Here is a 13973-nt window from a genome sequence, read left to right on the forward strand (position 1 = left end):
CATAAGGGATGTAGTTTTCCCTCATGATTCTCTCACCACTTTGTCTTTCCTGTAAATACACATGGGCAAAATATATAATACATAAAAATTAAATTATGCCCATATATGAATGTATGTATATATATTACAAAGCACAAACACTTCACCTACATTTTTGCCTACATTATTCTAACTTCTTTCAGAAAATTACCTAATTATATTGTGTCATCTACCTTTTCTTTTCTTTTTTTCCCATCAGGAAGACCCACTACAGTATTCGAGACAATGGCAAAAGCTGAAATATGGCTTATTCGAAACTACTGGGATTTTCAGTTTCCTCATCCACTCTTACCAAATGTTGAGTTCGTTGGAGGACTCCACTGCAAACCTGCCAAACCCCTACCTAAGGTAAACTATTACTGTTTGTTTGTCTGCTTTGAATTTTCAGAGCTAGTGGTTCTGTATTCATTTGGAGTGTTTGACCTACACTGGAAGAAACATGGGTAGTGGGAAGGTAAAGCACATACCAATTAAAAACTCACATACATGTTGATACCATCAAAAGTTTGTGAATTTCATCATTATTACAGATAAAGAGGCATACTAAGGAGACTTTGAAAATAGAGTTGTTAAATTTAAGCTTTGATTATGCAACATATAAGAAGATACTGGCCATTCATTCAAAGAATATTTATAAAGAGATTAGCACACACCACAGGCAAGTGTGTTGTACACAGTTTCTGTCCCAACACAAGTTACATTCTACTTTGAAAGACAGAATATATGCAAGCAATAAAAACTGCATAAAAACTATTATCTCCAGGGAAAAACCAATGCTAAGGAAGTATCCAGTGTAGATAATAGAGAGTATCCTGGAGTCACCGATTTTAATAATTTAAATGAGAATTGAACAATATGCAGGAATAGTTACAATAATGAGGGAGAGAAAAGAAAACACAGAAAGAAAAGCAGGTAAAGTGTTCAGGACAGTTCTCTAGACTCAAAATTTAGTTTGCGAGGGAGATACTGAGTAAGAACCAGATGATGCTTGCAGGCAAGATAAGAGCCAGATACTCCTTAGAAGTTCAAATATTTATTAAGCACATTTAGGAACTACTAAAAAGAGTTAAGAAAGGAAAATATGTGATAAAACTATATCTAAAGAAGAATTCCCAGATGTTCAATAGATTGAATTGCAGAAGGGCCAGACTGGAAAGTTCCGAGCAGAAAATCGTATATGAATTCAGGCAGCAGATGATAGAAAAGTGGACTAGAAAGTGGATGGAAATAATTATGCCTACTTTTGCAGTAATACTAATAACTTCATATTGTGTTGTGTGGAAAAAAGTTAATATAAATAAACCACTTTAAATGTCTCTGGCATATAGTTAGTGATTCAGAAATGTTATTAATTTTGCAATTATGGCTATTGTTATTACGATTACTACTAATTACTTAACATGTGTAAGTCACTTGAGATGTCATTCCTCATTTAATAGAAACTAATTATTCAGTGCTTCAAGATCGCATTCTCTAACAAAGTCCTACCTGTCTTCTATAGGACAGTTACCTTGTGGACTTGATTAAAAGAAGACATGTCAGTTCTGACAGTATGATGAGCGAGCTGAAACTGTAAAATTCTACCATAAGTGATAAGGATCTTCACCAGTATTCTAACTTATAAGAAAATAATTCCTTAACAATATAAAAGTGTTATTCTAATAATATTTGAAGCAAGACCCAGTGTTCACTTGATTTTACTCAAGCATTTAAATCATTGAAAGATTCTGCATTGAGATTCCAGAGGTTTACATCTTAGCATAAACATACCTTATTAGAGCAGGTGCCTTAAAACAAGCAACTGAGTAAAGCTTCCTGGGGTAACTTGTGTCTCAACATCATAGCTGCCTGATAGAGAAACACAGAAAAAATGAACAATACATGTATAATAAATACCAAATAATTTCTACCACTTATATCTGAATAGTGCCCTTAGTTTAGAATAACAAAATAATTCTGTCATCATGTAACATTATATTCTTTATGAAGAAACGTAAGAACCTCACATATTTTAAATTGATATCACAGTTCTAAGAAACAGGTAAAAAGTAAGCATTCTTTATTGCATTATTATGTAATCTCTTAAGAGATCATTTTTGTCTACCTCCTTATTAGCAGCAACATGGTAACTGATATTTTATTCCATCGTTAAAATTTAGTATCTCAGTTGAACGCAAATTGTAAACTTTGTAAGATAATTTTCTAAAAAGACAAAAGCTGAGGTGAGACTAATGGAAATTCTGTGCCACCCTATCCTACTCTTGAAAGATTTCCCCACTCACATTATGGGAAACCAACAGTGCCAGTAGGAGGGGGAAGAAAGTAGGAGGTGTAGAAGGACAAGAAAAAGGATGACTAGTAGTACAACAGTGATAATTACTAGTACTAGCTGTTAATTACTTATACTAGCTGTTGTTATTAACTTGAAGAAAGCTTTGAATACAACTCAATGATTGTGAAACCCATTTTCTAATTGTTTATTATGTAAAATAATTGTAAACCCAAGTTGCTTTCTATTCAATTAAATATTAGATTCTCAGATAATTTATGTAATTCTAATAGAAAAGGACACTTGGCAAATGTATCAAGTGTTAACAATGCATATAGCCATTAGTTTTATAAGATATTTGCATGAAATCATACAGAGAAAAAATCAAAATATAAATATTTAATATTTAATGAAAATATTCACAAAATAAACATTGGAAGTAATCAAACATCTTAAATGAAGGAATAATTAAAAACATACTAGATGCATACTGTAGCATTATAATAATTTTATCAATACAATATTCAATTACAGTCAGCTATAATACAAGTAAAGCGAGGTAGAAAATTATAAATATTATAAGATGACACATTTTTCGTTGGAGAAAAAGTATAGACAATAATAACAAAATTGTCTAAATAAATGTCACCATTTTACATTGAGCTATGAAAATAGAACAAAAGCCATGATGAAAACGTACATATTTACCTTGATAACATTTCTAGACAGAAATTTTATAAAAAAGCTTATTTTCCTTTTAGAACTTTTAATACTTTTATAAAATTCCTTACATAAATTGTGTATTTTTTTAAGTTGTCACAGAATGAGAAACAATCAGTCCACATCAGTAATGAATCTGTAAACAGTGATTATATTACTTTAACACTGGGTAGATGAAGAAAGCTCTGAGCATCAAGCCACTGAGACAAAACACTGAACATAAGTTACATCAAATGTGGCTACAGGTAACTGCAATCACACACAATACCTGGATATCCCATGTATTATCTGGAACAGTACTACAGTGACTCTGACATCATTAACACTAATGTCTTAACATTGAAAGTCATATTTTAAAAACTACTCAGCCATATGTGGTCTGCAAATAAACATTTGGATTTTTTTTCTTTGTTTTGTAAAGAACACTTTAAGAGAAAGTTTTACCCCAATGATTACATCTGAAATTATTTAACTTTAAAAATTGGCATAATTGGGGAACACAAGTCAGAATGATTCTCAATAAATTCCAGCCAGGTACGTTTTCACCAAGATTTGTATGTGTGAGTGAGCTACTCAAGAAGGTGACCAAATCTCCTCTGCAGAAAGGCCTGGCAGTCGCTCCCATTCTGGTGCAAATGCTGCTGCCTCTGAGACACAGCAAAGAGATGATGAGAGTTCCTCACATGCAGTTATAAATAGCACATCAATTTAACAGTGTGATTTTGGGGCAATAGGTGTTCCAGCTAAACAATAACATGAAAAATATGATCATTCAACTATCTAACTATATACTGTACAATTCTGTATTATAAATGAGACTCTTAGAATTAATTCATAGAAATTCCAAACCACAATAGCAGACTCCAGAATGTCAGAGATTCTTAACCACCACTTTTTACAGTTACTTTTTTTTCCTTTTTAGAAAAAAGACTGGAAAACTCTGACAAACTTTAAGTGACGTGTAAAGGATTATAGTAAGATAAATGTAGATTTACATAATCCCAGCTGTGAGTAACTTTTCCTCAGTGCTCAGTCAGGGAAGTCAACCACTAATGACTTCCAACTAAAATAATTCTGTAGAAAACCTGCCTAAAATAAACATATGTGATTTAGCAGAACAACAATATACCATTATAGCCAAGTGGTGCCACTTTAAAGCGCATACATTAGTACTTATAATATTATAAATGAAGAGTTTGGGTATCTCCCCAAATACTATGTAATAGCTCTATTTCATTTCTCTCTTACACACACACGCACATACATACACACATATTTATACAAATACCCTTAACAGAAGCATCCTATCTAATATTATACATCTTGCAAAAAAACTGAGTAATCGAGTCAGTCAAAAATCATCCTTTACTCCAATAATTCCTGATAATAGTTGATTTTCTCTTTTTAGTTTTTATACTAATTTTTTCACAGTGCTTGCTGTGCTGATAATCTATTACAATAGAACACTTTCTTTTTTTCACAGGAAATGGAAGAGTTTGTCCAGAGCTCTGGAGAAAATGGTATTGTGGTATTTTCTCTGGGGTCGATGGTCAGTAACATGTCAGAAGAAAGGGCCAACCTAATTGCATCAGCCCTTGCCAAGATCCCACAAAAGGTAAGATACAATGTCTTAATGTTGTGAAAAACTGCTGAAAGAGGTTGTTAACGTTTGTAAAGAATCCAATTGTAGAAACTTCCTGCCTATAAACTTAGCTGTTGGGAAAGCACTAATTATCACAGATATTAATTCAAAATCAAAAATATATATGGAAGATGCTAAAATAATACAGAGAGTGTTTTTCATCGGTTATTAATATGGCATTAACATTGTGATCAGGAATAAATATAATTAAGAGTTGCAGCTAAAGCTTTGGTGTTATCATGATATTGATGTCAGGTTTGTGCTATCACTAAATTCTGCCCCTGTGATTTGATCCTTTTGTTTAAGATTTCCTGAGGGCGTTGTACACCCTACAGACGTTAGAAAACATAACATTTTGGTAACTTCACTAGAACAGTAACAATAGCAGGTATTTAAAAACTCTGACATGCATCATGCAGTGTTGCCATGTTATCCAGCCTCATATACTTCCTATACATTTTGGAGTAGGCCTTTTTGCATGATATTCAGGGTACTATTCAGAGAAAGGACAGCCTAAGCTGTCAGACAACTAACACAAGGACCCACAGAGCCAGGCAAATTTGGAGAAAGAGAAAAAGCAGCCTGCCTTGCTGGACCAGGCCCAGCCAATGTCTGAAGCAGGAAGATAAAAGGGAAAGGGTGGAGATGGATCCTGCTCTGAGGGTGGACCCCGTGTAGTATAAAATGTGGCCCCACAAGGACACTGCACTATGAGATTAACAACTCCTCCCAATGGAGGAAGCAGAAGGAAATATAGGAAGGACTCAAGCAGAAGGAAGTCAGGCAGGGGAACAGGTTCAGATGCCCCCTCCATAGAACATAGTAGGAACATATTTTCTTTTATATAGAATAAAATGTGTATTTGCAATTACTTTTTAGTTCCCTGTCTGACACAGCCTTCTTGTGATGACCTATGCTAATATTTTGCCAAAAACTCAAAGTTACTTTAACATTGATGTAACAAATAGAACTTAAAACACTGTAAATTATTTTTTAATTTGTAAGGATTCCTTGGGGGTTCCAACATTAGTAATGTAAATATAAAAATGTCTTGGCTATAGCAGAACATATTAATCACTGTTGTCAACATTTTGTAGCACACTAAGTGTTAGCAATCAGTTGATCAAAATTCAGCAAAATACAATTTTAGAATTTATTTAAGAGTTGTATTTTTATCTGTGGTACCAATAGGTTCCTCATTTCTATGTTGAAAAAATATCCAAAATTAGCAATCCTGAGAATACTCTGAATTTGTGTCAAAAGCTATCACTTGAAATTTTTCTTGGAAGTAGTTGTTGATAATTTGTAATTTCAAAGAAGTTATACATGCTACCTTTGCAGCATTAATTGACTTCTTCCAGTTGGCATAGTTTATAGACTTATATTTTTTTCAATCAAAGGCAACAACTGTATTAAAATAATTTACAGACATGTAGATATAAGTGAACCACTTCCCATATTACTCAGAAATATTAATATTAAATTTTGTAGATGAAATTAATATTAAATTTGGTAGATGAAAACTCATAAAATATATAACACAAAATAAGCATATAGGTCATTAGTAAGTTGTTACTGCTTTTTCACACTAGAATAATGACTACCTAAAAATTTTAATGCATATGATTATTAAAATTTTTTATCTTTTTAAAATTAAATTTTGGTTGTTAACTTTTAATTTCAGGGTAAATGGGATGTTTGTTACATAGGTAAACTTATGTCTTGCGGGTTTGTTGTACAGACTGTTTTGTCATGCAAGTAGTAAGTCTAGTACCTTTTAGTTATTTTTCCTGATCCTTTCTCTCCTCCCAACCCCCACCCTCCAATAAGTCCCAGCATATGTTATTCCTCTCTATATGTTCATGTGTCCTCATCTTTTAGCTTCCACTTGTAAGTGAGGGCATGCGGTGTTTGGATTTCTGTTCCTGTGTTTATTTGCTAAGGATAACGTACAGCAACTCTTTTATGTTCGTACAAAAGACATGATCTTGTTCTTTTTTATGGCTACATAATTTTTCACTGTGTACATATATCACATTTTCTTTATCCAATCCATCATTGATGAGCATTTAGATTGATTTCATGTCTTTGCTAGGATGAATAGTGCTGTAATGAACATACATGTGCATGTTCTAATTTATAGTCCTTTGGATACATACCCAGTAATAGGATTGCTGGGTTCAATAGTATTTCTGCCTCTAGGATTTTGAGGAATCGTCACCCTGTCTTCCACAATGGTTGAACTTACACACCCTCCTACAGAGTATAAGCATTTCTTTTTCTATACAACATCGCCAGCATCTGTTATTTTTTGAGTTTTTTATAATGGCCTTTCTGACTGATGTAAGATGGTATCTCTTTGTGGTTTTGATCAGTGATGTTAAGCTTTTTTTCATATAGAGGTTTGCCCCATATAGGTTTTCTTCTGAAAAGTGTAACAACTTTTTAAACACTTGAACTTTTCATTGATAATCTTATTTGTCTAAGCTACTATTTTGAAAAAACATGATTTTCTTACATACCTAACTAATTACAAAAATAAGGAAATGAAACGTGAGTATTCTATTTACATCAGTCTGAGTAGTTCTTGTTACTTAACATCCCTTGTTCTCATTGTTAATCTCTTTAGAGTTCTAACATTCTATAACTTTTGAGCTCCTCTCATGGAATAAGATATTTTGTTCACTGTAACAGGTTCTGTGGAGATTTGATGGGAATAAACCAGATGCCTTAGGACTCAATACTCAGCTGCATAAGTGGCTACCCCAGAATGATCTTCTTGGTAAGTCTCTGGAGAACAAATATTGAATATATTAGTAACAGATTATTAGAGTGTTAATAGTCATTATGAAACAAGCCTATTGAACATTTGTTATGGAAAAACTTAAAAATAAAATGAAACTTCTGTATATTTATTTTCCAGTCCTAGGGTGAAAAGAATAAACAATAATTGCTGTCATTTTATGATAGGCACCCACATTCTTTATGATCAGAGTATCTTTATTTCGGGTGTTATTTCCTCTCACAGAATTTTTCTGGCACTTCCTGTGTTGTCTTCCTTTCTCATATTTCTACAACTTTACTGTCCTCTTCTGTAGGGTTATTTCAAATGTCACTAAAAATAACAGCTCTTCTGCTATCACCATGGACACTGCATTTTCTGTAGGATTAAATCCCTAATCTTAATCAAAAAGTGTTGACACATTTCATAATGAAGTGTGACCTGTCCTTCCTCAATTCTAGCACCACCATCAACTCTCTGCCTGCTGCCTTGCACACCCCACATATCACACTCCATGACTGTACTTAAGAGAATACATTCTGGCTGGACAGAGTTGTGTCCAGCTCACAAGGTGGCTCACGCCTGTAATCCTAGCACTTTGGGAGGCTGACGTGGGCGGATTGACTGAGCTTAGGAGTTCGAGACCATCCTGGGCAACATGGTGAAACTCAGTCTCTATTAAATGCAAAACATTAATGGGGCATGGTGGTTTCCCTGTAGTCCCTGCTACTCAGAAGGCTGAATAGGAGAAGTGCCTGAACCTGGGAGGTGGAGGCTGAAGTGAGCCGAGATTGCACCACTGCACTCCAGCCTGGGTGACAGAGAGAGACTCTGTCTCCATTAAAGCAAACCAACAAACAAACAAAAATGAGAACACATTCTTACATGCCCATCCCTTTTCTGTGCTTTTGTCTTTTTTGCACATTATAGTTCCTTGTCCAAATTTCACTTTTTGTTAGTTCAACTGGTAATATTGTATTAATTTTTTCAATCTGAAGTTAAACACACCACACAGCCTTCACTTACATCTCCAGCAGAATTAGGTGCTCCTTCCTCTGAAGTCGGAAAAGCAATTTCATTTCAGTTCAGTGTGTTGTCAAGGAAACACTGTCACACCCAGATTCTTCCATTGTGCATTTCTCATTTTATTCCTATGAGTAATTTTGCTAAAATTCCTTCAATCCTAGGTCATCCAAAAACCAGAGCTTTTATAACACATGGTGGAGCCAATGGCATCTATGAGGCGATCTACCATGGAATCCCTATGGTGGGCATTCCACTGTTTGCAGATCAACCTGATAACATTGCACACATGAAGGCCAAGGGTGCAGCTGTTAGTTTGGACTTCGACACAATGTCGAGTACAGACTTACTCAATGCATTGAAGACAGTAATAAATGATCCTTTGTGAGTATAACTTATTTTTTTTTTTTTTTACTCTGGTGTTTTTAGATCATTTCTCTTGTCAATAGAAAGTATGAGTTTTATCCTTTATATAAGAGACTGATTTTGAAAGAATTTTAATGATTTATATAATCTACAATCCGCTTTTATTGTTGAGTGATTATTTAAAAATTTTATTTGAACCACATACATTTAACGAATAACCAATTATTGAAATAATTTTCTACACAAAACTAATTTTAAAAGGATGTAGATAAGAAGACATATTAAAATAAATGTGACATAATCAGTCCACAGTAGAAAGGAGGGATAAACTTGAAGTCATATAAGAAAATATTTTAATTCAATATCTAAAATGTTTCAAAGTATATCTGTTTTCTCACTGAAAAATTTATTTTTATTATCATTATAATAACAGTCTTCATAATTAAATTTAATTTCCACAGCAGAAAACCGACCTACTTGAAGTATAAAATCCATATGTATTTAGTATGCTTGCAGTCATGAAGCCGTCACCATTATATCATTTTAGAACATTTTTATCAACATAAAAGAAACCATAATGGTATAGAAGTCACTTCCCATGACCCCTTAGCCCTAGGCTAACACCAATTTTCTTTCCTTCTCTATAGATTATTCTCTCTGCATATTTCATATAAATTGAATCATACAACTTATTATGTTGTGTAAATGACTTTTTTCACCAAGTACAATTTTTGTTGTTTTTATGTTTTTTAGCTTTATTTATGTTGTGTGTATAACATTTCATTTCTTTTTACAGCAATATATTTTATAATATGGGTATTCCATATTATATTTGTCTCTATCATGATCTGAGAGATAGGTAAATTGGTATCTTCACTTCAAAACAATGTTTACGATGATCTTACTTTTTTGAGCTGTTTTGCTTTGTGTGTGTATATTTATCTTATGTGTTTTATACTTAAATATGTATTTTAGAAGACATATAATGTATTTTAATATTCTAAGTGTCAAATAATTTCAAAATAAGCACACAAAATACAGGAAATCCTAGGGGTTCTATCATAAAGTGGCCAGGGAAAGCCTCTATTATTGGTAACATTTAGAGGGTTGCCTCAAAAAGAGATGGAAGCATGCCTTGGGTTGTTGCAAGAAAGAGTACTCCAGGCGTGGGTAGAGGGACACAATGTGTAAGGTGCTAAGATGGGAACTTAAAGAAAAATATAAGGACAAAGTCCCTAGAAGACCTAGTGTGCATGGGAAAGTGTTTGGAGAAGAGCTTGCCAGTGTCTGATAATGGAGGATCCTGAGAACCAAATAACAGAGTTAGATTCTATTCTTGATATGATGAAAAGTCAGGCAAAAATCTTAATCAAGATAGTGCCATAATCTGACTTTAATTAAAAAAAAAAAATCATTCTGGTTACTGGGTGGGCAACAGTAGGACACAAAAGATTAGACTAGAAGCAGAGCTCATGGCTATGAGGCATTTCACCCACATAACACAATTCATCTTTAGAAACTTAAGGGTGATAATTCTCAAATTGTATTTTAAGTATATATCTTTCACCACTTAAAATGGCTCATGATGCTGAGCATGATTGTGAAAGCCTGCTTGAGACCTAGAGGAGCGTAATTAGATATTTCATAACACAAAGAATAAACGCTTAAGCTATGGGTACCCTTTTCTTCATGATGTGGTTATTTCACATAACAGCCTGTATCAAAACATTTCATGAACCTCATAAATATATACACCTACTATGTACTCAAAAAACTAAAAATTAAAAAAAATAAAATTGTTCATATGTTCTCTGCCTCAAATAAGTAACTTTCTCACCTGAACTTCCATTTTTACTTTAAAAATATTTGTCAATCCTGAAATACAATTTAAAAGGCAAACTTTCTATGATGACTCAAATTAAAATACACAAATTCTATGTCAATTCTGTTACATTTACATTGAATCATATGACACTTTAAAAATCTTTCATGGACTTGATATGCTCAAGCAAATTAACTTACTTTATTTTTTATATTTATTTATTTATTTATTTTTTGAGAGGGGGTCTCACTCACTCACAGCTGATTTGTTTAAGCACTTTGTAGACTGTGGATGTTAATCTTTTGTGGTATGTGTAGTTTGTGAAGATTTTCTCTAACTCTTTTTTGAGAGTGCAATGGTGCAATCTTGGCTCACTGCAACCTCCCTCTCCTGGGTTCAAGTGATTCTCCTGCCTCAGCCTCCCAAGTAGCTGAAACTACAGGTGTGTGCCACCGCACCTGGGTAAATTTTGTTTTTGTTTTTGTTTTTGTATTTTTATTAGAGACCGGGATTCACCATGTTAGCCAGGATGGTCTTGATCTCCTGACCTTGTGATCCGCGTGCCTCGACCTCCCAAAGTACTGGGATTGCAGGTGTGAACCACTGTGCCTGGCCAAATTAACTTACCTTCAATGTTGATACCTTTATGTTTATCATTTAGATATAAAGAGAATGCTATGAAATTATCAAGCATTCATCATGATCAACCAGTGACGCCCCTGGATCGAGCCGTCTTCTGGATTGAATTTGTCATGCGCCATAAAGGAGCCAAACACCTTTGGCCTGCAGCCCATGACCTCACCTGGTTCCAGTACCACTCTTTGGATGTGGTTGGGTTCCTGCTGGCCTGTGTGGCAGCTGTGATATTTATCATCACAAAATGTCTGGTTTGTGTCTGGAAGTTTGTCAGAACAGTAGAGAAGGGAAAAAGAGATTAATTACATCTGAGGCTGGAAGCTGGGAAACCCGATAAATGAGACTTCTTCAGTTTATTACAACAAGAATAGGTTGTGATACAAGATTCCTTTTTCTTGTGCCAAAACATCTTTCAAAACTTACCTTGTCAAGTCAATTTTTTTTTTCAGATATTTAGTACCTGTTTAACTGTTAGAAATATTTCACTTCAAGGAGGAAAACATTAGGGAAAACAAAAATGTTTTAAAGTCATATGGGCTTATATTGAATTTTATTGAGCTTGTATTGAAATTTATTGTTCTCATTCACAGTTTATGTGAAAAATCATTATTAAGCTTAACTACATGTCAACATTGTACATGTAAACAAGAACATTAGGAAGTGCACAGACAGTATCAGTACTATTTTGCACATACTCGGCATGCTTTGGATTCATTTCATGCAGGATTGTGTTGTTTTAACTGTCTCTGAGGAAACTGTTAAATAATTACGTTGTATAAAAAGTCTCTCTCTTCCTCTTGATATTTTGAGATGAGTAGTGCTGCTTACCTTTTATTGTGCATCCAGCTTCATTGTCATTTTTTTCCTAAAAGCTTTGATAAAAAATGCTTACCATTTTAGAGTTTTGGTCATTTCCCAGTGGAAAGTATGTGGAATTAGAAATATAGCAACTCATTTCTAGTTTCTACTACAAAACGAACTAATTTTACAATGTGTTTGGTTTTTTGAGCCAATTCTATTTTTCTGGTCATTTAAAAATATTCATCTTTTAAAATTCTTTTTTGTTTTATTTGTTTCAAAAGTTTTTGGGTGAAAGTTTGTCTTTGGTTACATGGATAAGCTCTTTAGTGGTGATTTTTCAGATTTTGATGCACCCATTACTCAAGCAATATACACTGTACCCAATGCGTAGTGTTTTATCCCTCACCCCGCTCCCACCCTTCCTTCTGAGTTCCGAGAGTCCATTATATCATTCTTATGCCTTTGTGTCCTAATAGCTTCAGTCCCACTTATAAGTGAGAGCATACATTCTTTGGTTTTATATTCCTGAATTACTTCACTTAGAATAATGGTCTCCTACTACATCCAGGTTTGTTTTGTCCCTTTCGATGGCTGAGTAGTATTCCATTATACATATGGCATGTATGGATAAAGTAATGGGTGGATAAAGTAAATGTGATATATATACATATATCATATATTATGTATATATATGTATGTATATATATAAAATTTATACATAGTATATATATGTATGTGTATACAAATGCACACACATATATTTATCTCACATTTTCTTTATCCATCTATTGGTTGTTGGGAATCTAGGCTGGTTCAACAGTTTTGCAATTGTGAATTGTGCTGCTATAAACGTGTGTATATGGGTTTTTCCCATATAATGAATTATTTTCCTCTGGATAGATGTCCAGCAGTGGAATTGCGGGATCAAATAGCAGTTCTACTTTTAGTTATTTAAGGGATATCTGTATTGTTTGCCATAGTGATTGTACTAGTTTGCTTTCCCACCAGTATTGTAAATGTGGTCCTTATCAGCACCATTCCAATATCTACTATTTTTGGATGTTTTTTTTTCTGGTCTGCAACATTTTATTAAAAATATATATTTATTATCATAAATACATACATATTATCATAAATACATAATAATATTTAATGACTCCTAGTGATTCACAGTATGCATGAGTCAAAATTTACAAAGCCAATCATCTACTGCTAGGCGTGTAAGATATTTCTTAATTTTTTATTACTAAAAATAATATTTCAATTGCTTCTTTTTAAGTACTTATTTAACATTTGTCTGATTATCTCCTCAGCATTTATTCTGAGAGGTGGAAATTCTGTGTCATAAATCCTTTTCTCTGAGTTTGCCCTTTATTATGATTTGCTTTTATTCCTAATTTTTTTTAATAGAAGGAATACTAATTGATGTCTTGTTTCAGTATTTTATCTTCTGAGGCTAATAATTCCTTCTATGTTCGATTATGCCCTAAAGAAAAAGGCATGAGCCAGAAAGCTTTGCAGAGCTCTGAGGAGTCAGAGTGTTGAGATATTTTTGTTTTTTTTTTCACTTTTTTTATTTATTATTATTATGCTTTAAGTTCTAGGGTACATGTGCATAACGTGCAGGTTTGTTCCTTATGTATACTTGTGCCATGTTGCTGTGCTGCATCCATCAACACATCAGCACCCATCAACTCGTCATTTACATGAGGTATAACTCCCAGTGCAATCTCTCCTCACTACCCCCTCCCCATAATAGGCCCCGGTGTGTGATGTTCCCCTTCCCGATTCCAAGTGATCTCATTGTTCAATTCCCACCTATGAGTGAGAACATACGGTGTTTGGTTTTCTGTTCTTGCGATAGTTTGCTGAG

General features: G+C 33.7%; 2 protein-coding genes across 5 annotated transcripts in view; one reads left to right on the top strand and one right to left on the bottom strand.

Moving 5' to 3' along the window:
- Positions 1-12075, top strand: part of LOC105501232 (UDP-glucuronosyltransferase 2B19-like) — a 13877-nt gene extending 1802 nt beyond the window's left edge. For 2 of the 4 annotated variants that reach the window (XM_011927072.1, XM_011927073.1), the window contains 5 exons: positions 239-387; positions 4512-4643; positions 7365-7452; positions 8640-8859; positions 11325-11601. In XM_011927072.1, coding sequence (XP_011782462.1) covers positions 239-387; positions 4512-4643; positions 7365-7452; positions 8640-8859; positions 11325-11601 — 866 coding nt within the window. Of the gene's footprint in view, positions 1-238; positions 388-4511; positions 4644-7364; positions 7453-8639; positions 8860-11324 lie in introns of all 4 variants that reach the window. The other 2 variants (XM_011927071.1, XM_011927075.1) reach the window with 2 other exon arrangements.
- LOC105501230 (UDP-glucuronosyltransferase 2B9) overlaps positions 1-13973 on the bottom strand; it is a 476097-nt gene that overhangs the window by 344726 nt on the left and 117398 nt on the right. The window lies entirely within an intron of this gene.

This window comes from Colobus angolensis, unplaced genomic scaffold (genome assembly GCF_000951035.1).
Source record: "Colobus angolensis palliatus isolate OR3802 unplaced genomic scaffold, Cang.pa_1.0 Scaffold70, whole genome shotgun sequence".
NCBI classification, from domain to species: Eukaryota; Metazoa; Chordata; class Mammalia; order Primates; family Cercopithecidae; genus Colobus; species Colobus angolensis.